At 37.1% G+C, this 27,013-nt stretch overlaps 7 protein-coding genes across 9 annotated transcripts; 3 read left to right on the top strand and 4 right to left on the bottom strand.

Moving 5' to 3' along the window:
* Positions 1–1,564: 1,564 nt before the first annotated feature.
* LOC106436689 (protein NUCLEAR FUSION DEFECTIVE 6, mitochondrial) lies at positions 1,565–3,029 on the top strand. 2 transcript variants are annotated; one of them, XM_013877640.3, is made up of 4 exons: positions 1,565–1,824; positions 2,008–2,129; positions 2,580–2,639; positions 2,792–3,029. In XM_013877640.3, exons 1-3 carry the CDS (start codon positions 1,682–1,684, stop codon positions 2,597–2,599), a joined length of 285 nt encoding a protein of 94 aa, XP_013733094.1. In that variant the 5' UTR covers positions 1,565–1,681; the 3' UTR covers positions 2,600–2,639; positions 2,792–3,029. The 2 variants fall into 2 exon arrangements, with proteins under 2 accessions (XP_013733094.1, XP_013733093.1); XM_013877639.3 differs by lacking the exon at positions 2,580–2,639.
* A 94-nt stretch (positions 3,030–3,123) lies between these two features.
* Positions 3,124–5,406, bottom strand: LOC106436690 (reticulon-like protein B17). The gene is made up of 8 exons (XM_048765108.1): positions 4,708–5,406; positions 4,488–4,638; positions 4,331–4,405; positions 4,114–4,255; positions 3,958–4,027; positions 3,821–3,886; positions 3,590–3,712; positions 3,124–3,492 (listed from the first exon to the last, which is right to left on the bottom strand). The coding sequence occupies exons 1-8, from the start codon at positions 5,198–5,200 to the stop codon at positions 3,299–3,301; spliced, it is 1,314 nt and encodes a 437-aa protein (XP_048621065.1). The 5' UTR covers positions 5,201–5,406; the 3' UTR covers positions 3,124–3,298.
* Positions 5,407–5,753: 347 nt separating this feature from the next.
* On the bottom strand, positions 5,754–7,652 carry LOC106413506 (tyrosine aminotransferase-like). Its single transcript, XM_048765109.1, has 5 exons — positions 7,331–7,652; positions 6,645–7,203; positions 6,507–6,566; positions 6,266–6,421; positions 5,754–6,184 (listed from the first exon to the last, which is right to left on the bottom strand). Exons 1-5 carry the CDS (start codon positions 7,603–7,605, stop codon positions 5,963–5,965), a joined length of 1,272 nt encoding a protein of 423 aa, XP_048621066.1. The 5' UTR covers positions 7,606–7,652; the 3' UTR covers positions 5,754–5,962.
* Positions 7,653–9,643: 1,991 nt separating this feature from the next.
* On the top strand, positions 9,644–10,187 carry LOC111208537. The gene is made up of 2 exons (XM_022707637.2): positions 9,644–9,943; positions 10,040–10,187. The coding sequence occupies exon 1, from the start codon at positions 9,716–9,718 to the stop codon at positions 9,932–9,934; it is 219 nt and encodes a 72-aa protein (XP_022563358.1). The 5' UTR covers positions 9,644–9,715; the 3' UTR covers positions 9,935–9,943; positions 10,040–10,187.
* A 7,042-nt stretch (positions 10,188–17,229) lies between these two features.
* LOC106415455 (probable protein phosphatase 2C 58) lies at positions 17,230–19,005 on the bottom strand. Its single transcript, XM_013856172.3, has 5 exons — positions 18,745–19,005; positions 18,204–18,446; positions 17,813–18,089; positions 17,595–17,749; positions 17,230–17,520 (listed from the first exon to the last, which is right to left on the bottom strand). The coding sequence occupies exons 1-5, from the start codon at positions 18,775–18,777 to the stop codon at positions 17,386–17,388; spliced, it is 843 nt and encodes a 280-aa protein (XP_013711626.1). The 5' UTR covers positions 18,778–19,005; the 3' UTR covers positions 17,230–17,385.
* Positions 19,006–19,425: 420 nt separating this feature from the next.
* On the top strand, positions 19,426–22,633 carry LOC106413505 (mitotic checkpoint serine/threonine-protein kinase BUB1). 2 transcript variants are annotated; one of them, XM_048765107.1, is made up of 14 exons: positions 19,434–19,764; positions 19,837–19,984; positions 20,090–20,247; positions 20,325–20,415; positions 20,488–20,577; positions 20,672–20,759; positions 20,883–20,986; positions 21,071–21,142; positions 21,220–21,309; positions 21,399–21,556; positions 21,635–21,689; positions 21,760–21,894; positions 21,973–22,094; positions 22,194–22,633. In XM_048765107.1, exons 1-14 carry the CDS (start codon positions 19,706–19,708, stop codon positions 22,381–22,383), a joined length of 1,560 nt encoding a protein of 519 aa, XP_048621064.1. In that variant the 5' UTR covers positions 19,434–19,705; the 3' UTR covers positions 22,384–22,633. The 2 variants fall into 2 exon arrangements, with proteins under 2 accessions (XP_048621063.1, XP_048621064.1); XM_048765106.1 differs by having other exon boundaries at positions 19,426–19,764; positions 20,325–20,577.
* BNAC08G36260D lies at positions 22,588–24,364 on the bottom strand. The gene is made up of 3 exons (XM_013852558.3): positions 23,975–24,364; positions 23,643–23,871; positions 22,588–23,340 (listed from the first exon to the last, which is right to left on the bottom strand). The coding sequence occupies exons 1-3, from the start codon at positions 24,185–24,187 to the stop codon at positions 22,892–22,894; spliced, it is 891 nt and encodes a 296-aa protein (XP_013708012.1). The 5' UTR covers positions 24,188–24,364; the 3' UTR covers positions 22,588–22,891.
* Positions 24,365–27,013: the final 2,649 nt, after the last annotated feature.

Below are 27,013 nucleotides of genomic sequence, written 5' to 3'. Positions count from 1 at the left end.
TCTACGACAACAATCAACGTAAATGCAAATAAGAAAAATCACAATTGTAATATATTTAAAATAAAAAATAATTATAGTGGAATTTAGATATACCCAAATGATAACGAAATTGACTGTAAAAAAATAACAAAACCGAATAGATATAACATATCTAAAATCATATGTCAAATTAAAATAATATAATATTATCACTATAAATTATGCATACAAATTATAATTTAATTTAAAATTTAAAATAAAAAAAATCAATTATTATGGTATATTTATTTTATAAATATTTATATCCGTGCATGAGCACGGGAAAATCACCTAGTAATATATGTTTGGGAAAGAGTTAAGCTAGACAAAAATGACATACATAGTAACGAGGAGAGAGGGAGAGAGAGGAACACGAGATAAAAGGAGGAGAAGGGAAGTGCATGGAGGCAACGTAAAATCCAACGTAGGTAACCTCTTCTTTCTCCAGTTGTGACCACTCACTTTCGTCTCCTTCAAATTTGAATGGTCCCTTTCTCTCTTCATCATTCATATGCATGCGGATACTATTACTAGCATCTCATTTAACACCCTCACATGTTAAAAACATATATGTAGGTCTGGGTGTTCGGGTCTTTGGGTCTGGTTCGGATCAGTTCTTTTCGGGTCCTAAATATTTAGATCCAATAGGTATTTAAAAAATTTCGGGTCGGATTCGGGTCGGTTCTTTTTGGGTCCGGATCGGTTCGGGTCTATAATTAAAATACCCATAAAATATCCGTAATTTTCCGGGTCCATATCGGGTCCGAGTCGGATTCAAGTATTTAGGATCTGAAAAGGACATGGCATACCCAACACCATTAAATTTAGTCGATATTTGTCATATATATCTAAAATTTTACAAAATAACTTAAATGAAACTATTAATAATTAAAATAAAACATTTTTAAACTCTAAATTTTACATTTTAAAGCTTCATATTACTTAAAAAATGTTACAAAATAATAACAAATATTGTTAACAAAAGATATTTTAACTAAATTATAAAATAATATATATAAAATAGAACAAAAAAATCATAGTTTTAGATATACATGTTTTTAAGTCGGGTAAAAATCGGTTCTTATCGGGTCGGGTCTATTCGGGTCGGGTCTTTTCAGGTCCGAGTCTATTCGGGTCGGTTCCTTTCGGTTCCGGTTCTTTTGGGTAAAAGAAATTTAGACCCAAAAAGTACTTATAAATTTTCGGATCGGGTATTTTTTGGTCGGTTCCGGTTCGGGTTTTCGGGTCCAGGTTAAAATGCCCAGGCCTACATATATGTATGCATATCTATTTTTCTTGCAATAAAGATGTCTCCATGTTTATGTACTATATATATATGATAAAAATTCTCTCTGAGCATTCTCAATGATCAGAAACTCATTTAGTTTCTTAGAATTTATTTTAATATTAAAGAAAACAATAATATAAAAATTGCTTTATGAACCAACCTATAAATAAAATAAAGAGTGAAGACTCTGAAATATTAAAAATGGGCCAAAAAAATTGAATGTAGGCTTTTAACCGAAGCCGATAAATGTAACTGGGCCTTTGGATCAACAATGGGAGACGCAGCACGTCACCCAAGGGTTTATCATTTCCAGATCGATCGTAATCGGAATCCCACAGGTTAACGTTCACCAATTTCTCTTTAGCTTCTCTCCGGATGGCCACCTCCGCCGTCGCCTCGGGTGCCAGATCGATGCTTCGAGCAGCTTCCTCTCGGGGCCGGTTCGCCTCTCAAGCGAAATCCGTCCCTCCCATGTTTAGAGCCACCGCTAGAAGAAGCTCACTGCTTTCACCTCTCCGGTATGCGCCGATTTGATCTCTTTTCTTACTTGTTTGTATCAGAAAAATAGCTGATGGGAAGTTAGCTATATATTTTTGAGTTGTGTGAGATATTTTCGCTCCTTTAGTCCTTTACTCAGCAGTAGAAAGATCAATTTCAATCATTACTTAATAATGACTGTTTTGACTTTGATTGGATGGTAGGAATCCAGTGGAAATGAGCTTCTGTATGGAGTCAATGTTACCCTACCACACTGCCACAGCTTCTGCGCTTATGACTTCAATGCTTTCCACCTCTGCGCATAGCTACGCCTGGCTCTCTCACGGTATCTTTCCTGAATCCACACACATTCTTTGTTTGACCAATCCTCTGTTTCTTGACAACTGTTTCCGTATTGGCTTTCTAGATAGTTTTTTTACCTTTTCTTTGTGTGAGCTTAGTAATATCCATGCTGTTTAGATCGCTGTATTGGTTAGATTTTTCAATGTAAGAAGCTTCCATCAGTTTTAGAACTTTTTGCTAGTTGCTTTGTGCGAAGAACTGGATCTATTGTTGATGTCTTTCTGCTTGACATTGTAAAGAGATGGCACATCTATCAGTTTATGACTTATTTAAAACAAATATAGAATGGTTAGATTTTACAATAAACCGATCAATGTTTGCATTTTGTCTTCTTACATATCTTCTTGAACTAAAACTGTAATGGTCTTGTTGGTTATTGCATTTGAGTTGATTTTAATGGAAGAATCATTATTGATTGGTCTTTTACTCCCAGCTTGCAATGATGATGTGTGATTGATGAGTTAGCCTGGAGATCACTGAAGCTACATTTTATGTACAATACTCTTACCTTGCAAACCCTTAAACCTTTTTCCCCCCCCCTAGAAAACTTGGGAACTAGAACCCTCTTGATTTTCTTGGAGAGATTGTGTTTGTTTTTAGCCTTTTGAATAGATGAGTAACTGATGTTTTGGTAAAATTTGCCAGCTTGCATAGAGGACTTTTGATGATGTCTACAAGTACCAAATGCGAATCCCAGAGAAGGTTTTAAGAGGGTTTAGGCAAAAAAATAGTTGTTGTACTTCCCAAACACAAATGATCTCTTTGTCTTGAGTTTTCTTTTTCATATTGAAGACAGATCCTCCCAAGTTTGAATATCAACTCTCTGTTACATCAACACACTCAACATTGCATCTCTGTTATTAAAGTATCTCTCTGTCTTCAATTGTTTACAAATATACACCCATCTTAATAGTCTCTATGATCTCTGTTACATCGCAAACTCAAAAATTGCATGAGGTCTGTCCTAATTTCTCATATGAAAAAAACATTCATCTTATAATAAGCTCTCTCTGATCCATGTTACATCTTTGTTCAAGGTTCTTCATGTCTTAATTTCTCATATGAAAAACAGATACCCTATCACATCAACTAGAGATTAAAAATTGCATCTCTGTTAAATGGGGTTTTGACACGGTACAAAGTTACAAACACTCATAGTTTCTTTGATCCTTGGGTTTCTGCAACCACCATAGCTAAGGCTTGCTCTTCTTGTGGCTGCTGCGTCTCTTCCTCCTGTGGAAGTGTTTCTTCTTCTGGCTTCTCATTCTCAACAGGAACAACTTCATCCGGATTTAGCTGTACTAGATTCTGTCTCCTATACCGAAATATCACTAGGATGATAAACACTGCAAAAACATGAAAGATTTTTACAGGTTATATATATATATATATATATATTGGTATCAAGCAAAAACAACAGTACTCTTGTCAAGCATTGGTTACCTGCAAAAATCCGGGTTCTAATGCTTGTCAAGTTCCAGAAGGCTGTCACCGCAGAGCCAGCCAAGATCTTCTTGTGTGAGCACACTTGCCATGCTTCGCCTATTCTCGTTTTCACTCTTTCAACTGCCCAAGTCAAATTCAAACCAAGTCAAGATTTTAAAGACACAAACAGACCTCTGCAAACAATGACTTGTAATATGGAAAAGTGTGCAAGTCCATTTTTTAAAAAACCTTTTTGGCTAATTTGATGGGTGTAACACGAATAGAGCTTTGGGACGGTGAAGCTGAGGAAGAAACCTGTTTCAGTAAACATAGAGACATGTCAGTTTGAGTTCCCCCGGTTGTTTTCAGTTTGTAAATGGCATTACCAAATGCGGATAGTCTCCAGAGTGTAATGAGGTGGCCATACTCAGCACCAATTAGCAGAAATGGTGTTACCTGAAGCAAAAAAGAGAAAGAGCAGATGAAACCACTAAAGCCCATTTGCTAGAGAAAGAGAAAGAGTTTATCTATATAGTAATTACTTTGAGTGTCATGGATGGTTCTCCTGAAAAAAGCACACTGGTCTTTGAAATGATCAAGTTGGCAGCGGGAAGGAATCGTCTGGCTAAGCGCAAGACATCATCTTCACTCACATGGAACTCTCTCTTGGCGTATTCCTTATTCCTAAACATGGATGTGGTGAAACTAACTGTCAAACAAAACTGCCGAAAGGGGAAACAAGAAACAGTGAAGGCGTACCTTTGAGAAAGAGTGTTTGACAAGAAGGAGCCGCAAAGTAACACAAGCCCGAGATTGGAAACCGCCGAGAAAAGGCTTCAAAAACAGAAGAACACTTTGATGAGCATTTAAGAATTTGATAAAAGAGTCTAGAAAAAGAGAAAAAATCATTATGTACCTAAAGTTGAGTCCTTTGGCAAAGCAAGAAGAAAGGAAAGAAAGACATCCAAAACCGAACCAGAGTGTCGACTTGGCAACATCCCTCCACATAACCAAATCGCTGATAATCTCTCCAACCCGGTTCAGATCGCTTTGACAAGAAGCGTCATCTTCACAAAAGACAAAATCTAATCAGAATCGAGCAGATAATAAGAAAGAAAGAGAGTGTTGTTTGTTACTTGGAAGATGCGAAGAAGACGAAGAAGTTTGCTTTTGTTCCTTCTTAGTGCGAGCGACGTTGGGCTTACGTTTTCTAGGCTTTGGGGCTTCTTCGATCACACTCTCCGCCACAGCCTCCGACCTTCGCCTGGATCTGCGTGGATTCCTGGGAGAAGCCAAAAGACTCTTTTGCCCTCCTTTCGCCTTCCCCTGCTTGCGAACCACCAACGCAGCAGCAGCAGCATCCTCAGAGGCCTCCATTTGGAGCCGATCGTCTAAACGGGTCTTGGATCTGCGGAGAGGGGAAGGAGAAGAAGAGGCTCTTGGGAGTGGTGGTGGTGGGCAAGGAGTAGGAGTATCGTTGCTCTTCGGAGACAACTGACAAACCAAATCAAGACAGAGATTGGGTGGAGCTTCTTCTTTTTCTTCTTCTTTCGAATCGTTGACACGAGCGAGACGCGAGGCTGATTTGGCGCTCGACGGGCGGTGGTAAGGAGGAGGCGTCGTCTCCATTATTACAAATGACTTGACTGGATTAGGTTTAGTAAATGTGAGGATCTGAGAGGGTTTATGAGCTTTGATGATCAGACAAGTTTCAAGAAAGAAGAGAGACAGTGGATCAGCTAGCCGTTGGGATAAATATTTATTTTCCTTAAAAAAAAAAAGATTCCTTTCATTTGAATCTTGACGCCAAGCAGCATCTTGGCTCCTCCGTCTATTCTAACGGCGGGTAATGAATCCCCAAGAATGATAAGAGTACGGCTGGGAATTAAAAAAATTTAAGTTACGGTATATGGTGCGAGTTGAGTTTATTTTAACCGGGATGAGTGCGGATCGACTAAAATTGATTTGCGGGTATCCATCAGCAAATTCAAAATAAAAAGATTTTTTTATTTAAAAAATAATATATTTTTGTAAAAATATTACAAATATTAACATATAATTATAATTTATATTATTTTTAAAAAATAATTAATATATATTTAAATTATTTTTATTATATTTAATAATATTCGCCGCAAATTTGGGTAGAGTAGGTTCGATTATAAAAAAAATTATTTGCAAATTATACAAAAAAGACTTTTTAAAAAGAAAATGACTCGACCTGCAGATCTGCGGATAAAGCATGGCAAGTTTATTACAAAGAATCACAATATAAAACAGTACAAACTATTATTTTAAGTTTTAATACAAAGCAAACAATGTCTTTTTTTTTTTTTAAACAATGTCACACTAATTTGCTTGGGGGTTTGGAGAAGAATGAGAGAGAGATTCTCATGGCTGCTGCTTCTTCTTGGAGTGTCTCAGTGCAAACTTGTTTAGCCTGGAAAGCCCATCTTTAAGGAGCTCTGGCTCCACGGCAAAGGTGATGCGTAGCCAATTCTTAAGCCCCACAGATCGACCTGGTAGGATGATCAACGATTCCTCTTTAGCCAACTTGCAGCAGAATTCCAAATCATCCTTTATATCTTCAAGAACCGATAACTCTAACTTCACCTGCACCAAACAAAAAAAAAACACAAACCCATATTAGTAACCACTGAGGCTTGATGAAACGACAGTGTGGGATTCTCTTACCATAGTGAACATTGACGCCTCTGGTTTGTAAGGGCAAGTGATGCAAGGGATCTTCTTTATCTCCTCGTAACAACTCTCTGAACATTCTCTTAGTGTTTCCAGTACAGATGAGAAGAATTCCTCTTTTGTCTTCTCAAGGATATCAGGTATTGCCCCCTGCCATTGGAAGAAGATAAAACAAATATTCAAAACAAAAAAAAATTCAAGTAGATTCAGTAGCAGCAATGAATAATAAGCACACCTGAATAAAAGTTGTGGGATCTGTCGACATGTTGAGGACGTTGGCAAGACTATGAACAAGCTAACATAAAAACAAAAAATAAAACAAATATGAGTAGTTGAGAGAAAGATGAAGACTGTTAATTAAGCAGCAACAAACCCCAGAATCTTTCATGATGTTATGAGGGTCAAGTGTAACCATCCAGCCAAACCTCCACCCGGGGACGCACCATCTCTTTGATATCGAACCTAACAACATCACTGGGACAATCTCTGCAAACTCAGCCATGGACACAAACGGCGTCTCCCCAAAGGTTATATCCTTGTAGACTTCGTCCGCGATCACAAGCACTCCAAGTTTGCTAGCAGTTTCCGCAATCTTTTGAAGGTGTTGACGGGAGAAAACGTTTCCGCATGGATTGCAAGGGTTGATAACGAGTATAGCAGCGGTTTTGTCATCTGCAAGAGCCTCAACTGCGTCAAGATCGACCTCCCAGCCATTTTCTGGAAGGAGGTCGTAGCGACGGATCTCGAGCTGGCTGAAAGCTGCTCGGGAATCGTACATGGGGTAGCTTGGCCTAGGCAGCAGAATGTTGGCGCCTGGAACCGCCAGCGTGGAGATCAAGACATCGATGGCGTGGTGACAACCGGCTGTCAGATGAACATCGTTCGGACAGATCTGGTAAGAGAGTCCCCGGGAGAGGTACTCTGCAACTGCCCTGTCAAAGGAATAAACAAAAGTCTTTCAAAATAAGCCCTAATTAAACACTTCAGAGTGTTTGTTGCCTTCGAGGACAAGTAAAGTAAAATGCCCTGAAGAATGAAAGTTGAAGGGAGTCATCTTACTTCCTAGCGATAGGAAGACCAGAAGTAGTAGAGTAGTGGTTAAACTGTGCTGAACGGAGAGCATCGCAGACGGCTTCAACTGCGGCTGGATCAGTACGGTAGGAAGGGAAGGGAGAGGGGTCGCCGTGTCCGAGAGGGATGACAGGTCTGCTGTCATTGCGGTCGAGGTTATCAGCGAGGAGGTTCAGAAAATAGCGGACGTTCTGAGAACAAGATAGCTCAACGACCTCATTGGCCCCAAAGTTCCATCTCTTGCCTCCTCCGGTTTCTCCCATTTTGTTGGCTTTGCTTTTGAGTGGAGTGAGTGAATGAGTGGTGCAGGGGGATTTCAACTTTTAAACACACACAAAAAAATATCTTTGGGACAATCAATTTTAAATTCATCTACACTTTCCATCAACATTACGACCCGACTTTTATAATTGACAAAAACGTGCCATCTATCTATGGGCTCTTCGCTTTTTTGTCGACAAGTATTTTTAAAGATCGAGTGGGGTCGAGTTTGAATGTTCCGAAGAGACATCGACATGGGAAAAGAAGACGCCAGTATTTCTTTCTTCCTTTGCTAAGAAATATGCCCGCAAAATCTATAGTTCTTCTATAAATTCAACATATATAATGAAATGATATAATGTTTGACCAAAACAAATTCCCAAACAATCTATTAACCACATTAACTAACAAATCAAATATATCTATACTTTTTTTTTTGAACAACTAAATATATCTATACTATTAAAATAGAAGTCATGGTTTCTTTCATGTGTGATTTTTTTTAGTTGGACCTTTCATTAGAAATTTAAAAATGTATTTTCTTAAGATTAATAATCTAAAATATGTGTAACTAATTTATGTATAATATCTTTTGATATCTTTTCATTTTAAATATAATTATGTATGTTAAGAATTATAACAAATTGGTTGAAAAATATTTTAACAAGATCTCAATTTTTAAAATTTTATTTAAATCTTTTACTAATTTCGTAATAATCTATAAAATGAAATCATATTTTTATTTATTTGAAAAGTGAAAATAATTATTTAAAATAGTATTACACATTAATATTCTCAGTAATCATTTATAAAATGAAAAAAAAATTATATCATTTTTATTTATTTTATAATCATAATTTATCATATTAAATAATTATTATACTGAACTAAATATGATAAATTATATTAAATTGATATATTAATATATTTTAATTTCATAAATATAAATATTTCAAAATAATATAATATTTTGGCAAAACAGGTTAAGATACTAAACTATATAATACATGTAAACAAATTAGCATATCTTAAATTTTTATATTTGCAACAATATATTATCTAAAATGAATAATCATATAAAAATTCCTCAACGGTAATCAAGAGATTTGAAATGCAGGTAAGAATGTAGCATACATTAAATATAAATGTATTTTCAAATATGTTGTTTCATAAATATATTGATTCGTTTAATAATCAAATGTGAATCTGATAAGATAAATATATAATAATTAGTAACAAATAAATGTGACGGTTTGAAAGAATTGATTACTACATGTAAAATTATTTTATTTGAAATAGTTATATAAATATTTAAATATATAACTGACATTAAAAATATATATATGTAAAACAAATATTTATAAATATATAAATCAAATCAAATATCCGTGCGGTTGCACGAATCAAAGTCTAGTTATTATTACATCTAAAACACGTTTTCTTGCTTGTAAATTTATTCTCGAAGCTATTAACGATAAATAAACTATATTAATTTTAAATAAACTAAATTAAGCATTTTTTGCAAAAATAAACCATTTAAAACAAAATTAAAACGAATATTAAATATCAAATCTATTATTCTGAACAAAAAAAAGAGAACCTTGCAATTAATAAATAAAAAAACTTTATTTAATTAACTAAAATATTTCATCTAAAATTGATTACAGATAAAAAAATTTATTTATTATTAAAGGTGTAATCTCAAATTACAAAATTAAATTTAAAATTTTTGAAAAAGAATTTGAATTAAATTATATAAAAATAAATTATATTACACACAAATACTTATATACAATCACGTTATATTTTCTTAAAATTAGAATTAAATAGATAATATTTATTGAAATATCTATTTTTAGTCACATTTATTTATTTCTTCAAATAAAATTTAATGTTGTAAAAACATATCAAATTTTGAATATAAAAGGAAATGAAAAGAGAAAGCCATTTAAGCCAAAAAACAAACTTTAGTAAGAAAATATACTCAAAGTAAAGAAAGATGCAAAAGAAAGTATTATAAATAGATTGAATTTCTTGGAAAATTATATAACAATCATAAGATAAAAACAAGAGAAGAACTTAGGATAAAACTTGATTTCATAAGATCTAAGAATGGCCAAATGGAGTGCGATCGTTTTAATAATGATGACGGTGGTTGCTATTGCGGTCACAGCAGAAGCAAAATATGACAGAAACGAGTGGCTTAAATGTTTTCGCAAATGTTCTAAACCTTGCAAGACTCACGATGGTAATTGTTCTAAACCTTGTAAAGTTCAATGCGGTGGCCCAAACCCTCCTCATGGTCCAGGAGGACCCCCTTCCTCCCCCTAGTTCTCCTCGGTATTAATGTTTCTACTCCTTTTCTCTACAAACATTCTAATGCTATGTATTATTAATGTTTCATACAAATTATATATTGTGTATTTTCACTAACAGAACTTTACATGGGATGACATCTGCGGAAGTTCGCGAAGGGAAAGAAAGATAAAAAAATACATAGAAAGTTTGTGATCATGTCTGCAGTCTTAACTTCTTGTTAAAATTGAATAAATGTAGTGATAATAATATAATTATTTCTAATTTATGTTTCCACATCTTATATAAGTCCCATAAAGTAAAGAAAACTATGACAAAAAAATAAAGTTAATAACAAAAGGTAAAAACAATATATTACAAAACAAAACTACTAACACAAAAGAGATAATTGACTTTACAATTATTATTTCAGATAAAATTGTTCTATGCTTTTATCAAAAATTGATTGCTCGAGAAATTTATATAATAAAATTTCCATGTAGTATAAATATAAATATAAATATAAATGTAGAAATAGAAGATCTTAAAAGTCTGAGATATATTTCTGCCAATATTAATAAAATTATCTAAATTTGATCGTGATTTTGAACTTGTTCTTTTCTATGACCCCTCTTAACTAAAGTAGTAATTAAAAAAGGAAAGAAAAAATCGGTTCATTTACCAAATTTCCGAATTGATTTTAAATAAATAGAAATAAAATTAAATTCAACCAAAAAGATAAAAAAAATAATGTTATACTTACAGTATGGTTAATTTATGTTAGTGCTAAATAACACTTCACCGTCGAAATTATGTGTGCTTGGTATAGGAAAATGTTTTGTTTAGACAAAGATCATACCTTTTTTATGGCGAAAGATCATATACTTTATGAATGTATATATAGCATTAACGTTCAAACCATGCTACCTCAATATACTGCTTATACTACCTCAACTTGATCAGCAACTAAAACTACTACACTACAAAAATGATCATATTACATTACAGAACTAGTATCAGAAAATTAATGATTGTAATTTAAATTACTTATTAATAAATGATACAAATTATGTGTGTTTAACATGTTATAACAATTGATGTTGAACCTTATAATTTTTTCTTATATGAATCTATATTAACTTACATCACCTATAAAAAATATTGATATAAATATGAGTTACATTTTCTAGTTTTCACTAATATTACTACAAAGTTAATATCACTTAGATAAATGATGCAAAATTTGAGATCAGTACTTGGAATCTTGTAAGAAACCCATCTCCGAAGGTGTCTTGGGTGAAAGGAGTTTGGTTTACTGAAGCTACACCGAGATTTTCTTTCCTCATTTGGCTTGCTATTCATGATAGACTAGCAACAGGAGATAGGATTCTAAGGTGGAATCCCCAAACCATTTCTACATGTTGGTTATGTAAGACGGAAGCTGAGACTCGTGACCATTTATTTTTTGAATGTTCTTACTCTAAGGAAGTCTGGAATGGAACTATCAAACACTTGGCAGGGCATGGAGAAGTGTATAAATGGGATCGAGTGTTGAGATGAGTTGAGACATGTGAAGTAAAGACACAAAGGAGTTGAGAACATAAGGAGAGCAAAAGGGTTAAGAGGCTGAATAAGGTGAAGGGGATGGTACGGATGGAGAGGCCGTACCAGGCCGTACAAGTGACCAGGCCGTACAAGGTGAAAGCGGTCAAGTAACTATCCAAGTAACTTTGATGTACTGAGGAGAAGTTACACTCGGCCAAGACCTTATCCGAACGTTGAGAGGATAAGGAAGGCACGGCTTGACAGCTAGGACAGGCTGGCAAGGGCTGGAAAGGAAGAGCATCTGGTCTTGGATAAGAAAGATGCTTCAAACGTGTGGAGACACCCATTGGCCGGTTCAAATTAAAGCTTAGGCTCCCCTTTGACTCTACATGCTTATGATTTCGAAAACCCTAAGTGTATGGACCTATATATATGTAATCTCATCCCTTAATAAAGATTAGACAGTTCTAAACAATCTCTCTATATACTCATTTCATTATGATTCTCCATTAGTCTCTAATCTGTCTCTTAATCTCTTATTCTCTTCTATAATCCTTTCTAAACTCAGATAATCATCTATATCCTTAAATCTCATATGGTATCAGAGCCAGGTTGATTGAAATCTGAGTTCGTGAGTGACTCTCTTAAGGATTCAAGTTTGAAACTTTAAGAGAACAAGTGAGTGTGTTTGAGAGTTTCTTGAGAGTTCAAAAGCTCAAGGTACTTTGCGTGTGTCTTGGTGATCCGTGGGAGGTTCATTTGAAGACTCAAGGGTAAATCTTTGTTCTAGAGGGCAGTGTGGGTTCTCAGTACAAGATCTAGCCGGTTGTTCAAGCTGTAGACGTCAAGCTGTTCAAGGTGGAAAGTATTATGAAGATGAAGGTCGCGGTGACATTCAAAGGAAGCAACTACCTAGTCTGGTCTAGGATGGTGAAGACTGCTGTGGGAAGCAAGGGTTTGTGGAGGCATATCACGTCTGGTGAAGCTCCAAAGGCGATTACTCAAGAGGGTGACGCAGAGAGCTCCGAGGAGAGTGTTGTGGAGAAGTGGCAACAAGAAGACATGATGGTAATGTCAGTCCTTCATGCCTCCTTGGAGCCGGCTATCCTAGATGCTTACAGCTACTGTGAGACAGCCAAGGAGCTGTGGGACACGCTGAAGAAGGTATATGGAAACGTTTCTAACCTGAACCGAGTGTTTGAAGTCAAGAAGGCAATCAACGAGTTAACCCAAGATGACATGGAGTTTACTAAGCACTTGGGGAGGTTCAGGACACTGTGGTCAGAGCTGGAGATGTTGAGACCAAGCACGGTTGATCCAGAGCTTCTAAATGAGAGGCGTGAGCAGGACAAGGTCTTTGGGTTGTTGCTCACATTGAACGCAAGCTACAATGGTCTCATTCAACACATGCTAAGGTCCGAGAAGCTACCTGACCTTGAGGATGTTTGTGCTCAGATACAGAGGGAGCAGGGCTCAATGGGTTTGTTTGGAGGCAAGGGAGACTTATCTCTTGCAAATGCTGTGCAATCTGACCGAGAAGAGCCTCCACAAGCTAACAAAGCTGGCTACAACAAGTATGAGAAGTTCAATGGGAACTGTGATCATTGCAAGAGGTATGGGCACAAGAAGATTCAGTGCTGGATACTCCATCCCCACTTGAAGCCGGCCAAGTTCATAAAGGAGAGAGAGGCAAGAGCTCATATGACTGAAGGATCAAGCGGAGCAGGGCCATCCAACAAAGGAGTTGAGGTGGAGAACCGTGAAGGAAATGGAAAAGCTTTGGTGACCTATACTGAAACTAGCAACCCCCCGAGGCAATGATCAAGACTTCATCAGGAGGTCCGAGATGGATGCACTCATCAAAATGCTCAAGGATAATGGTAACATTCATGGGCAGTCATTTGGTGCTTCTTTGATTGCTAGAACTATAGAAATGACTCACGATAATGGAGGAGAGTACACAAGCTATGCGTTCAAAAGTCATCTAGATCATCATGGAATACTTCATCAAACAAGCTGTCCCTACACACCACAACAGAATGGTGTAGCTGAGAGGAAGAACAGGCACTTGATGGAGGTGGCTCGGTCATTGATGTTCCAAGCCAATGTACCTAAGAGATTCTGGAGTGATGCTGTATCCACTGCTTGCTATCTAATCAACCGAATGCCGACAAGGGTGTTGAAGGATCAAGCACCATTTGAGGTACTGAACAAGCGCAAGCCATCTTTGGCATATATGAAAGTGTTTGGATGCTTGTGTTATGTGTTGGTACCAGGAGAGTTGAGGAACAAGCTAGAAGCAAGAAGCCGAAAGGCAATGTTCATTGGCTACTCAACAACTCAAAAGGGATATAAGTGTTATGATCCAGAAGCTAGAAGGGTACTTGTATCTAGAGATGTGAAGTTCATTGAAGAAAGAGGATACTATGAAGAGAAGAATCAAGAAGACTTGAGGGACCTTACATCAGATAAGGCTGGAGTCTTAAGGATTATTTTGGAAGGTCTTGGTATCAAGATGAATCAGGATCAGTCCACAAGAAATAGACAACCAGAAGAGAGCTCAAATGAACCAAGTAGAGCTGCTCAAACACCTCACCTTGATCATGAGGGGGGAAGTGAACCTGAAACTCAAGAAAATGGCCAAGAAGGAGTCGGCTTGAGTGAAGAAGGAGAAGAGTTCAACTCAGGTTCTCATCATCAAGGTGAGCAAGACCAAGGAGATGAAGCACAAGAACCACATATACAAGATGAGCCGGTTCAAGTGCAAGAACAACCAGTATTGAGGAGAAGCACAAGGCTTAGAAAGGATCCTTCCTCTTGGGTAAACACGCGAGTGTACTACAATGGCCAAGCTGTGGAGCATCCTTCTCAAGCTGTGTGTTCCTTTGCTCAATACCCTGAAGAACATTGTGCATTCATGGTTAACTTGGATGAGAACTATATTCCAAGAAGCTATGAAGAAGCAATCATGGATAAAGAATGGAAGGAATCAGTTGGAGCTGAGGCAGGAGCCATGATCAAGAATGATACATGGTATGAGAGTGAGTTACCAAAAGGGAAGAAGGTTGTGAGTAGTAAATGGATATTCACAATCAAGTATAAGGCTGATGGAAAGGTTGAGAGGAAGAAGTCAAGGCTAGTAGCAAGAGGTTTCACTCAAACTTATGGAGAAGATTACATAGAAACCTTTGCACCAGTAGCTAAACTACATACAATACGGATTGTATTAAGCTTGGCTGTGAATCTTGGATGGGGGTTATGGCAAATGGATGTGAAGAATGCATTCTTACAAGGTGAACTTGAGGATGAAGTATATATGCATCCACCTCCAGGCCTAGAACACTTAGTGAAGAGAGGGAATGTGTTGAGATTGAAGAAAGCCATCTATGGGCTGAAGCAATCACCAAGAGCTTGGTACAACAAGCTGAGCACTACTCTGAATGGCCGAGGCTTCAAGAAGTCTGAACTAGACCACACTCTCTTCACACTCACAACTCCCTCAGGTATGATTGCACTTCTTGTGTATGTTGATGATATCATTATCACAGGAAGTGATAAGGAAGGTATCATAGCAACCAAGGAGTTCATTAAATCCATGTTTGGGATTAAAGATTTGGGAGAAATGAAATATTTTCTTGGAATTGAGATATGTAGATCCAAGGAAGGTTTATTCATGTCCCAAAGGAAGTATACACTTGATCTTTTGAAAGGTGCAGGTGCTTATGGAGGCAAGACTGCAAGGATGCCTATGGAGGATGGTTACAAAGTCCCACGAGAGGGGGAGATTGAAGATAGCAAACCTTATCAGGATCCTAAACTCTATAGAAAACTAGTTGGCAAATTGATTTATCTTACCATAACTAGACCTGACATTTGTTTTGCTGTCAATCAGGTGAGTCAACATATGCAAGTTCCTAAGGAGCATCATTGGCGCATGGTGGAGAGGATCTTGATGTATCTCAACGGCTCACCTGACCAAGGAATATGGATGGGTTGCAATGAAAGCACTGAAGTGGTTGGATACTGTGATGCAGATTGGGCTGGTGATAGAGCAGACAGGAGATCAACCACAGGCTATTGCACATTCATTGGAGGCAACTTGGTGACATGGAAGAGTAAGAAGCAGAAGGTGGTCTCTTGCTCAAGTGCAGAAGCTGAGTATAGAGCTATGCTGAAGCTTACCAACGAGTTGGTGTGGATCAAAGGCATCTTGAAGCATTTGGAGATTGATCAAGCCACACCAATGACAATGCATTGTGATAACCAAGCAGCCATTCACATTGCATCCAACTCGGTGTTTCATGAGAGGACTAAGCACATTGAAGTTGATTGCCACAAGGTGAGGCAAATGATCATCCTAGGAGTCATCTTGCCATGTTACACGAGGAGTGAAGATCAGTTAGCTGATGTGTTCACCAAGGCTGCAAGACAGAAGACAATGGAGTCCATTCACATCAGGTTGGGCCTCATTGATCTTGGGAAGAGAAGGAGCTGATCCTCTTGGCTGTGAGGTCTTTACTCTTTTTCCCTCATCAAGGTTTTGTCCTAATGGGTTTTCCTTGGTGAGGTTTTTAATGAGGAAGATCTCATAGCCATCCAAGCTTAGGCTTTTACAAAGCTAAGCTTGAGGGGGAGTGTTGAGATGAGTTGAGACATGTGAAGTAAAGACACAAAGGAGTTGAGAACATAAGGAGAGCAAAAGGGTTAAGAGGCTGAATAAGGTGAAGGGGATGGTACGGATGGAGAGGCCGTACCAGGCCGTACAAGTGACCAGGCCGTACAAGGTGAAAGCGGTCAAGTAACTATCCAAGTAACTTTGATGTACTGAGGAGAAGTTACACTCGGCCAAGACCTTATCCGAACGTTGAGAGGATAAGGAAGGCACGGCTTGACAGCTAGGACAGGCTGGCAAGGGCTGGAAAGGAAGAGCATCTGGTCTTGGATAAGAAAGATGCTTCAAACGTGTGGAGACACCCATTGGCCGGTTCAAATTAAAGCTTAGGCTCCCCTTTGACTCTACATGCTTATGATTTCGAAAACCCTAAGTGTATGGACCTATATATATGTAATTTCATCCCTTAATAAAGATTAGACAGTTCTAAACAATCTCTCTCTATACTCATTTCATTATGATTCTCCATTAGTCTCTAATCTGTCTCTTAATCTCTTATTCTCTTCTATAATCCTTTCTAAACTCAGATAATCATCTATATCCTTAAATCTCATATCGAGTGATTCGGATTGTTGAGAAATGATTACACAAGCGGAATGCGACTGTGTTACTGCGTTATTGCTTTCAGGCTGTGGCTTATGAGATATGGCACGAGAGGAATGTGAGAAGAGTTGGTGAGGCATCGCAGCCAGCTGCTTGTCTGATTGCAAAGCTAGATAAGCTTATTAGAAACAGAATATCTTCACTGAGAAGGAGGGTAGGAAGAAAATATGAGAAGATGATGGAGGATTGGTTTGACAGAGGATAGTGGAGCTTTGGAATTTATAGAAAGCATAAATCTTTTGGATTCTTTTATTGTCTTTGCATATGGAAGCAGATAAAAACTCTGTACAAAGGTTTTTTTTTATTTGAATAAATTTAAAATTCTTTCAAAAAAAAAAAAAAAAAAAATTTGAGATCAGTAATACATAATGATGCGTAGTTTGACACCATATAGACTTTGTTTACTAATTTGTTTCTTTTTCAACCCTTTATTGTTAACACATTTTCTAATTCCAAAATCGCATAAATGAAATTGAGACCTCAATCATTTAGACTAATGGACCAACAACCATTTGCACGAAATTTCTTTTACAATTTGGCGAAATTTTATCATCAATGGTTTTACAAGAGACCAGACTTTATATTGGTCACATATATAGCACATATAGCTTGAGCTTTTACATGTCTTTTTATCTCTCTTAGACACTTGATTGGTGAAAAAATTATATTAGAATCTTACAACGATACAGGAGATGTCATCTTTGCTTTTCCTAGAGATTGCTTCTTCTATCAACTCCTTGGCTGCCTCATGTGGATCTTTTATGCTTCTGATCGCGTCCACAGCTTCTTGGTTTGACATCACCTGTTATTGTTAATACAATACATCGTCAAAATCAAATTTCAGACACTTTCCCACAAAAGGTCCGCCTTAATTACCTTCCAAATTCCATCACTCGCGAAAACAATGAACTCGGTCTCATCATCGATTGTCTGGTGTGTTATGTCTGGTTCTGAGCTCAGATGTATCTTTAAGCTCTTATCTCCAAACGCCCTCGCAACCGCTAGTTGTCCATCAACTCTTGGAACGTCCCCTGTAACCCATTCCATTCAGGGATCCGTCTATCTCAATTATGTGCGTAAGCTAAGCAACTAACCTGGAATATTGGACACAAAGCCGCCACGGCTCTCTATTTCCTTTTGCTCCTTGCTTGGTTCGTGATCAACCGAGAGCTGAGATGCAACGCCATTCTTTGACATCACCGCCCGCGAGTCTCCAACGTTAGCAACCACTAGCTTTTGCCCATCAATCAGAATTCCAGTTACAGCAGTTGATCCGCCTTTGCCAAGTTTAAGTGACTGCTCTAATATAAAAGCATCTGTTGATATGTATGCATTCCTTATAGCCTTGTCCATATCAGTCCAAAAATCCTTCTGAGGAAAATAAAACAAAATACACACACTTGATTATAAATTTCACAAAAGCATTTTCATCCTTCTGAAAACAATATTATTATTGTTTTGCTTAATAACATTTGATATACGTACCTCTTTGAGTATGTTGTCAAAAAGATTGGTCTGCAAGTACTTGGCCACGTCATGTCCCAAGTGACCGTCAAAGATGGCAAACAAACCCAAATCGTGATTGTCCACTTTTTTGAACTCAGACACAACGTAGTCCTCCATGGGATGGTTTGATTTGCCCTTGACAAAGTGAAAACCGTGGGAGATGTTTTTCCATGTCCTGCTTTTACCTCTGCCGGTTTCAGATCCGCAGAATCCAGCCTTCATCTATATATATTCAAAGCAAAAACATAAAGAGTTTGTCCGGAACGCACACAAGAGATTAAAGAGACAAAGATCCATGAATAAACACACACTGTCTCTCTGCACATTATTCAAACAAAAAACACATCCAAATTCTTCAATAAGAACATTATGTCTTATATGGGTTGGGTTTTTGGACTTTTTACTAACCAATATAGATCTAAAAGGGGGAGTCAACAACTGCACAAACGACTCAAAAAAACACAAGAAGTTATAAAGACAAGCTCTAGAAAATCAACTGATAGGTGAATGGTGAGAATACCTTCATCTTATGGAAAATTTCTCTGCCTGTCATTGTGAGGATGAGACTTTAGTTTATGTGTATGAAATTTGAAATGATTCAGAAGACAGAGAGAGAGAGATGTGTTTATTTAGGACAGTGAGGTAAGTAGACGTGAAGAGTCAGGCCGGTATCAATTATTGTGGCTTCTTCATCCCACTTTTGCTGACGCGCTCTCCCCCGACGACTTTTCTTCCATTGTTCCCTCCCCACGCCCTTTTTCTTGATTTATTTATATTTAAAGGCAAAACTAAAGTAGCAAGACCATAGTTAACGGCACCATAGTGGGGTCCACATTTTTTTTAAAATTCAGCTCTCACTTCTCTTCCACAAAAGGCGAATCTGCTTTGGTTCTGATACTGTTCGCGGGTCTCGCTGACACGTGGCGTTCCTGAATGATTTGTTTTTAACTTTAAAAGAAAAACAGATAAAAAAAAATAAATAAAATAAATAAAATAAATAAAAACCCCTTTGACCCCCTACCGTTAATCATGCTCTAATAATTCTACTAAACAAATGCTTTTTGTACTGATATTATTGCTAGATTCTGACATTTGCCGACACATATTAGAAAAAACGACGCAAACATTATTGATGGTATAAAGCTTAAGATTTACACTAATAACGTACGCGGCAAGTCTCTCTGGCCTATTTCAATCGAATGATCGGACCGGTTTGCTGCTGGCTCTTTCAAACCGGGCGGGCTTTGTCAAATTGGACCAAATAAAATTGATTCGTAATAAAAAATCTTAAAACAAACAACGAGGCCCACAAGTATTGATGGGCTAAAGAAGTCCAACAAGTTTCGAATTTCAAAAGTTTTCACTTCCCTCTTTCTCTCTCCACTCTCTCTTTCTCAAGCCGAAAAGAAAGAAAAAAAGCTCTCAGGACAAAAAATATCTATCTAATCTCTCATCTCCCTCTTTCGATTCCAAAACCGTCCATGAGCTCCTTATCATCATCACCCACCTCCCTCGGCGACCCGCTCTTCCCCTGGCTTCTGTAACTCTTTCATCTCTCTCTTTTTAAAAAAAAAATTATCGATGTAATCTTCGGGGTTTCTTTTGATTTCAGGAAGATTCGAAAATCGACGGAAGATGTATGCTCCGGTAGAAGTTCCGGCGAAGATCTCGACGAGCTTCTCTACGAGTGTATCTCAACTCACAAGGAAGATGCTCGGTACCGAAATGACGTCAGATTCCTCAAGATCTGCTTCCTCTACGTAATCAATCCTCAAATCCTAGAATTGGTTTTGTTGATTAGACTGATTGATGATTTAATCGAATTGTTTTTTTTTATTATTTTTAAATTGCTTCATTGACTTTAGCTTGAGGGCAGTGAGGATTTCGAGAGTGTTTATAAAGAAGTTGAGGAGAATGAGATATGCATAGGGCACTCGTTGCTCTACGAATGGTATGCCACTTTCCTCGAGCTCAAAGGATTATGGATAAGAGCACATTTGGTTTATCAGACTGGTCTTTCTAGGTTATCCCTCCCTCTTTATTTTATTTTTCTTTGTTTTGTTTGGAAAATTGTTGCTAATTCTTGGACATTTTTGACAGGGAAGCCCAGCCATTTGACAGGTTAAGAGAGGCTCACTCATTCTTCTTGCAACGAATCTCTAAGCGGACTAAACCTTCCTCCCTTGTCAAGGTTTTAACTTTTTCTAACAAACTAGCATTTCGCTTTTACTTTGGGATTGAATGCAAGTTTCCTTCTGTTCAGGTTGGTGAGGCGCTTTTTGTTAACCCCTGGGAAACCTCCACTGTGGACGGTTTAATTCTCAAGATTAAACCCCAGCTTCTCAAATATGATGTAAGCTTAATAAATCTTTTTTTTATATATTTTCCCATGATTCAATCTAAGATGTCCTCTCTGAGTTTCTTTCTTTTATGTTTGCAATCATCAGGGTTACTATGCAACCAACAAAGCCTTCCCCTCCAAAGCCAACTTGTCTTTTTTGCAGAACTTTTCAAGAAATAAGATCATTGACATAGGTATGGTAAAGATTCCTCCTCTTAATGTTAAAGTTGCATTGTTGAAATTATAAGCAGTCTTATGGTGTTATTGATGATGAGCAAGTATGACCAGGATACATTGGTTTTGTGTATTTTTGCAAGGTGGAAGGAAGTACCAGATCAAGGGATGTGCTGGTCAAGGTGGTTTTGCTCAAGTCTTCAAAGCATGCATTGACTCCAATCCTGATGAAATTGTTGCTCTCAAGGTAGGTTAGGTATGCCCCTTTTCAAATCACATTATGGCAACAATTTGTCAGGTACCCTCACATCATATAATACTCTCTTCACAGGTACAGAAGCCACCTTTCCCTTTGGAATTCCACATGTATCGCCAGCTTGATCGCAGGATCTCCGAGAACCAAGTAAGCACTCACTCTTTTGCCATTAATTTTTACTAGATCACAGGCGTTTACTTATTACTCTCATACTATGCTGCTAGAGATCAAGTTTTGGATTGGCTCAGAGAGTGCACATGTATTCAGACTGCAGTATACTTGTGTGCGATTATCTATCACATGGGACACTCCAGGTTAGGTTTCTGATGGACTCTTTACCGACGGGATAACCGATATGCAAACACGCTTGCTTACCTGTTTAATTGGCCTTTATATTTTGAAGGACGTCATAAACTCGTATGTCGTTGTTGGCAAGTCCATGGAAGAAGTTTTGTGTATGTATTACACAGTTGAGATGCTGTACATGCTGGAAACTCTGCACAGTGTTGGAATCATTCATGGTGATTTCAAGCCAGACAATCTGCTCATCCAATACCCTCCGTAAGTTGCTTGATTAGGCCTTTCTGCATTAACAATCGTAGCAGAGACTGAGATACCTCAACTAATATAACTTTGCAGGAAAAATCTGACCGAGACAGGCTTTCATGAAAAAACAGGCTCTTGGAGCAATCAGGTATCTAGCTTAGCTACGAGTTCTGATTCTTATATGTCTACATACAATCTGATGAAAGTTGAAACTTCAGGGTCTGTGTCTTGTGGACTGGGGTAGAGGAATAGACTTGAGCCTGTTTCCTAGCACCACCCAGTTTACAGGAGATTGTCGTACGTCAGGCTTCCGTTGCACAGAGATGAAGGAGAACAAACCTTGGAAGTTTCAGGCAAGTCTATTTTTTAACTCCCATTGAAGAATTTTGTGATTGAACTCTTTAAGATTAATGGAAACGTGTGTTATATAGGTGGACACTTATGGACTCTGTGTAATCGTACATATGATGCTGCACAACACATACATGGAGATCGATAAAAAACAATCTCTGGACGGTGGCCACGTAAATTTGCCACGAACTTCCTTCAAAAGGTGCGCAAACCTGACATGGTTTCTTCTTGTTGTTTTTGTCTCCCGAATGAAAAGCAATATATAGACAGAATGTTTCGATTCACTAAGCTGTTTTTGCAGATACTGGAACGTGGATCTGTGGAAGGAACTGTTCACGAAGCTGCTCAACAGTGAGACGTGTGAAGATGACACAGAGACACTGAGGAGTCTGAGAAAGTCGATGGAAGCGTATATATGCTCTGATCCTAAGCTCATGGACAAGCTTAACGAGTTACTGGCCAAACAACGCGTCTCTTTATGCTCTTCGTAATTATAAAGAGTCTCTGTAAAGTCTGTTTGTGTGTGAAAAAAAAGAAAGAAAGAAGGAAACCTTTTTAGACACTCTGCTTGCCTCTATCTCAGTGATGCGCAATATGTTAGTTTGACTAATTTATGTATTTCCACTGGTCCTACTTTGTATCTCGCATCACATGTATTGCTGTTATCCATTGGTTGATGTAGTTAAGAAGTCAAGAACCCAGCCATAATACGAAATTTATATATCTCTTTAACTTTAGCAATGAATGAATGAATGAAATTTTCATACAAAAGTGGGGGTTCAAAAATCTATAGTATACAATCTGAATTCAATCGCAAAATAGTCACAAATTTATCATACCTTCATGCTTCCCCGGTTACCTAATCGGTTAAGAGGCTACGTCTTCAAGACACATTCCGGTTAGCTCCATATCGAAAACTCATCATTAGTTTAACACTCACTTCCCCCTAATCAATTAAATTAATAATTACAAGTCATTTATTACTTGCGTCACACACAATCACACGACCGTTACAGCTGCATGACGGCCCATACCAGTGGACAAACTACCAAGCAGACCATCGTAGTTCAACATAGAAACTCTAGGCTTCGCCCTCGGCACCCAATTCTCCGGCTCTGTTGTCTCTGTGACCGCTGCTCCCAAGGAGTTCGATCTTTCGCACGTGCCAAGCCACTTGGCTTGCATGTACTTGTGTTTTCTCCATGGTCCCATATGCATTTTATTGTCTCTCAAGCATTTCTTTCCCGCGATGCACAATATTTTGATCAAAGATCGGAGCCTATCGGTTTTTCCGACGTAAACCTCCGGCAATCGGCTGATAAGCCTTTTGTAATCTTCACCGCATTTTGCTATCTCGAACTCTGCCCTGAATGATAGCTCGATCACGACTCGCATCTCGCCTTTCTTGGAATCAGATCGGTCCACGATCTCTATGTATTCGTGTTCACCTGATTTTTTAAATTTAAAAATATATTACACGCGTCAGTCCAAATACTCGTTTGTCCATTTGAAATCCGATTTTGGGTTGATATTTAAGCAACAAATTAAAAAAAGTTTTACACCAAAAAAAACAAATTAAAAAAGTAAGAAAAAGACTTTGTGTTCGTGTGGACATAGTGTTTGTCCATTTTTTCTAACAAATTATTTATTTTAGATATTTTGCATTGACGTGATCATCTTGAGGAATGATGGCTGAACATTTCAGAGTATTTTAATAATAATAATAATGAGTAAAAGACGTTGTCCTAACCTGCAGGGATGTCTTGAGAGCTTCTCCATTTGGATTTGGAGATGACGCAGTCGTAGCCGGCCACATCTCGGAGGTGTCGAGAGATTTCACCACGTAAGCAGCTCCGGCAACCGCCAGCAACAGGTCGCCGGCAGACACAATGAAGACCCTTTGATTTAACTTGTTTCAAAGCTTCCTTTGTCGCTTGTCTAATCTTTGTCTCAATCGAACTTGTCCTATACAGTGTTCCCTACACAATTAATCCAAACAAAATTTAGACCGTGACTTTATATATGAGCTAAAATTAAAATTACGTTTAATTATGTTTTTTCAAAAGGAAAAAAAAAAGGTACCTGGAGAAGTTGTTCTTGTTCATGCCAGAAAACTTTGTTTTCTTCGGAAGTGCAATTGCTATTGTTGTCGACGTCGTCTGTATCTGAGCCTCCGTTGAGATTGAAGTCTTCCGGTGACTGGTTTCCTTCATCGAGGAAACCGAAGAGAACGTCGTCAGAGCTAGCCATTCCATCGAGAAATCTCATGATGTCATCGGAATTTTGCCGATCCATCGGTTTTTAAAAATTTTAAGAAAAGGAGAAAAAGATTTGTATTTATTTTTGTTTGTATTTTATCTATGGGGTTGAAGAAAAACAGAAGAGAATTTATATAGTGTGGGCATGAGGGAGATGGGACCCGTCTGAAATCAACGAAACTGATACAAGGCGCCGCGAAAGTGCGGATTGGTGGTGATGTGTCGAACTGTGATCGGACGATGTGTCTGATCTCAAGATGAATGATTGCTCAAGACAGCTAGTATCCATGTCAGCATGACTAATCTCGTGAGCTTCTCCGGATAGACTCTATCATATTCTAGTAATAATAAACAAAAGATTCCCTTCAAGCACAAAAGGGATAGTGAAATAGACGTCTGACGTTATCAAGAAGAAAAACCAACAAAAAGAGTACAACAGATTATTTAATTTTATTATTAGGAAAATCGGAAAATATAACAATGAAGTTTACCAAAATTTGCATTCACATATTTCATGCTCCGTTTAATGTCCCTTGCTCTTGATATATATAATTGTTTTGACTGTTTATGTGTAAACTTATGACAATTTCAAAGGAATAATACAAAAAAAAGACAAGGACGTTGTTTTTAACATTTCTAATCAGATGCAGTGATGTGAGAATGAGTCAGTCCTCCACATTATTAGTTGGAGGCTAATATAATACTATTTTCACTCTTATATGTTAAATTTGGTATCATATATAGCACAATAAAAGAAAATTAAAATATTGAACTTTGTTGAATTCTTGTTTAGTTTTGTATTATTTGAAATATTAAAAGTTATTTCATGTTGATAATTATGATTTCTTTTCGTATAAAGAAATTGACAATCGGCCTGGGCGTTCGGATCTTCGGGTCGGGTTCGGGTCGGTTCCTTTCGGGTCCGGGTCTTTTTGGGTCCTAAATATTTAGATCCAATAGTTACTTAGAAATTTTCGGTTCGGGTTTGGGTTCGGGTCGGTTCTTCTCGGGTCCGGATCGGTTCGAGTCTATAATTAAAATACCCATAAAATACCCGTAATTTTTCGGGTCCATATCGGGTCCGGGTCGGGTTCAGGTATTTAGGATCTGAAAAGGACATGATATACTCAATTCCATCAACTTTAGTTGAATATTTGTCATATATATCTAAAATTTTACAAAACAACTTAAATGAAACTATTAATAATTAAAATAAAATATTTTAAAACTCTAAATTTTACATTTTAAAGCTTTATATTACTTTAAAAATGTTAAAAATAATAACAAATGTTGTTAACAAAAGATATTTCAACTAAATCATAAAATAATATATATAAAATAGAACACAAAATTATCATAGTTTTAGATATACATGTTTTTAAGTCATGTACAAATCGGTTCTTATCGGATCGGGTCTATTCAGGTCAGTTTTTTCGGGTTCGGGTCTATTCGGGTCGGTTCCTTTTCAGTTCTGGTTCTTTCGGGTAAAAAAAATTTAGACCCAAAAGATACTTGTAAATTTTCGGTCCGGTTCCGGATCGGATATTTTTGGGTCGGTTCCAGTTCGGATATTCGGGTCCAGATTAAAATACCGAGACCTAAGACTCTCTAGCCATCTTATTAGAATGTGAACCAAATAACAAATTATTTTGCTTTTAGGATATTTCCAACCTCATTTCATATTCTACTCTAAAATAGAATGGAAAATAGAGTTATAAAATATATATATATATATATATATATATATATATATATATATATATATATATATATATATATATATATATTACTCTATAAACTTATTTATTTTTAATTTGATCTCATTCCCGTTTACACATAAACACACTTTTTATCAAACTAATCTATGTAAAGAGTAAAGACACTTTCAACCTTTGTTACACTTTCTTCTTCTTCTTTTGAAGGGACACACTTTCAATAATACAAAATCTTCTTTAAATATTGTGTTTCAAAAAAAAAAATCTCAGCTAATTTTGTTCCTCCTCCAAACTAGAAAACATTTGTAAATGGAAGGTAAAAGTAATAATTTTGAGATATAACCCAAAAAAACGTAAGGGAAATCAAAATTGTTATCAAAATCTTTTTTTTTCTTCTCATTGTCTCTGTTGAACCATTTTAAACCTTAGATATCATGTCCTCAATTTGATATATTCCTTACTCCTTCCAATGGCGTTTTCTAATCATGCAAGTTATCATCTAAAATTTTATTTTTCATCTAGAAACTTAGCAAGACGAATGCTTGTTTTGCATATTTTAAATTATTGCCACCAGTTCAACACTGATCAACAGGAATTCAATATCTATTGTCTAATATCATGTGGCTTAAATTTTGGATTCATATATAGGGCATGAACTCATCCATTATAATTTATGGTCTCAAGTTACAAAACCAAAAATATAGTTAATGGTCTCAAGTTCTGAGAGCATAATTAACCCGGGATTCTTAGGATGAGGTTCTTATCGGAAGTTAAGAAATTGTTTCTTAACTTTTAACTAAAAAAGCTAAGAACCGGTTATTAAATAAGGACTTTAAGAACCGGTTCTTAAATAAAGACTTTAAGAACCGGTTCTTAAATAAAGACTTTAAGAACCAGTTCTTAAATAAGGACTTTAAGAACCGGTTCTTAGTTTTTTTAGTTAAAAGTTAAGAAACAGTTTCTTAACTTCCGCTAAGAACCCCACTCTAAGAACCCCGGGTTAATCATGGTCCGAAGCCCCCCCCCCCCCCCCCCCCCCCCCAAAAAAAAAATCGTTCCCGCAAACAACACGAAAACATATGGATCATCTCCGTGGGAAAAAATGACGTTATTTATCCAGAAACAAAAATAATTTATCGATAGTTACT

The sequence above is a fragment of the Brassica napus genome, chromosome C8, assembly GCF_020379485.1.
Source record: "Brassica napus cultivar Da-Ae chromosome C8, Da-Ae, whole genome shotgun sequence".
NCBI classification, from domain to species: domain Eukaryota; kingdom Viridiplantae; phylum Streptophyta; class Magnoliopsida; order Brassicales; family Brassicaceae; genus Brassica; species Brassica napus.
Note: the sequence above shows the minus strand (reverse complement) of the source record. Positions and strands in the feature narration are given on the sequence as shown.

Excerpts from the sequence above, each read along its gene's own strand:
- LOC106436690 (XM_048765108.1), bottom strand. The coding sequence starts at position 5,200 with ATGGAGACGACGCCTCCTCCTTACCACCGCCCGTCGAGCGCCAAATCA. Across the intron at positions 4,639-4,707 it reads GTCTTCTTCGCATCTTCCAA|ATGACGCTTCTTGTCAAAGC; the intron begins GTAACAAACAAC and ends TCTTTTGTGAAG. Across the intron at positions 3,493-3,589 it reads TAGAACCCGGATTTTTGCAG|TGTTTATCATCCTAGTGATA; the intron begins GTAACCAATGCT and ends ATGTTTTTGCAG.
- BNAC08G36260D (XM_013852558.3), bottom strand. The coding sequence starts at position 24,187 with ATGGATCGGCAAAATTCCGATGACATCATGAGATTTCTCGATGGAATG. Across the intron at positions 23,872-23,974 it reads AACAAGAACAACTTCTCCAG|GGAACACTGTATAGGACAAG; the intron begins GTACCTTTTTTT and ends TTAATTGTGTAG. Across the intron at positions 23,341-23,642 it reads CTCTCAAGACATCCCTGCAG|GTGAACACGAATACATAGAG; the intron begins GTTAGGACAACG and ends TTAAAAAATCAG.
- LOC106413505 (XM_048765106.1), top strand. The coding sequence starts at position 19,706 with ATGAGCTCCTTATCATCATCACCCACCTCCCTCGGCGACCCGCTCTTC. Across the intron at positions 19,765-19,836 it reads CCGCTCTTCCCCTGGCTTCT|GAAGATTCGAAAATCGACGG; the intron begins GTAACTCTTTCA and ends TTTTGATTTCAG. Across the intron at positions 19,985-20,089 it reads TCAAGATCTGCTTCCTCTAC|CTTGAGGGCAGTGAGGATTT; the intron begins GTAATCAATCCT and ends CATTGACTTTAG.
- LOC106413506 (XM_048765109.1), bottom strand. The coding sequence starts at position 7,605 with ATGGGAGAAACCGGAGGAGGCAAGAGATGGAACTTTGGGGCCAATGAG. Across the intron at positions 7,204-7,330 it reads GGTCTTCCTATCGCTAGGAA|GGCAGTTGCAGAGTACCTCT; the intron begins GTAAGATGACTC and ends TTCCTTTGACAG. Across the intron at positions 6,567-6,644 it reads ACATCATGAAAGATTCTGGG|CTTGTTCATAGTCTTGCCAA; the intron begins GTTTGTTGCTGC and ends TTTTTATGTTAG.
- LOC111208537 (XM_022707637.2), top strand. The coding sequence starts at position 9,716 with ATGGCCAAATGGAGTGCGATCGTTTTAATAATGATGACGGTGGTTGCT.
- LOC106436689 (XM_013877639.3), top strand. The coding sequence starts at position 1,682 with ATGGCCACCTCCGCCGTCGCCTCGGGTGCCAGATCGATGCTTCGAGCA. Across the intron at positions 1,825-2,007 it reads TCACTGCTTTCACCTCTCCG|GAATCCAGTGGAAATGAGCT; the intron begins GTATGCGCCGAT and ends ATTGGATGGTAG. Across the intron at positions 2,130-2,791 it reads CTACGCCTGGCTCTCTCACG|CTTGCATAGAGGACTTTTGA; the intron begins GTATCTTTCCTG and ends AAAATTTGCCAG.
- LOC106415455 (XM_013856172.3), bottom strand. The coding sequence starts at position 18,777 with ATGACAGGCAGAGAAATTTTCCATAAGATGAAG. Across the intron at positions 18,447-18,744 it reads AAATTTTCCATAAGATGAAG|ATGAAGGCTGGATTCTGCGG; the intron begins GTATTCTCACCA and ends GAATATATATAG. Across the intron at positions 17,521-17,594 it reads CGAGTGATGGAATTTGGAAG|GTGATGTCAAACCAAGAAGC; the intron begins GTAATTAAGGCG and ends TAACAATAACAG.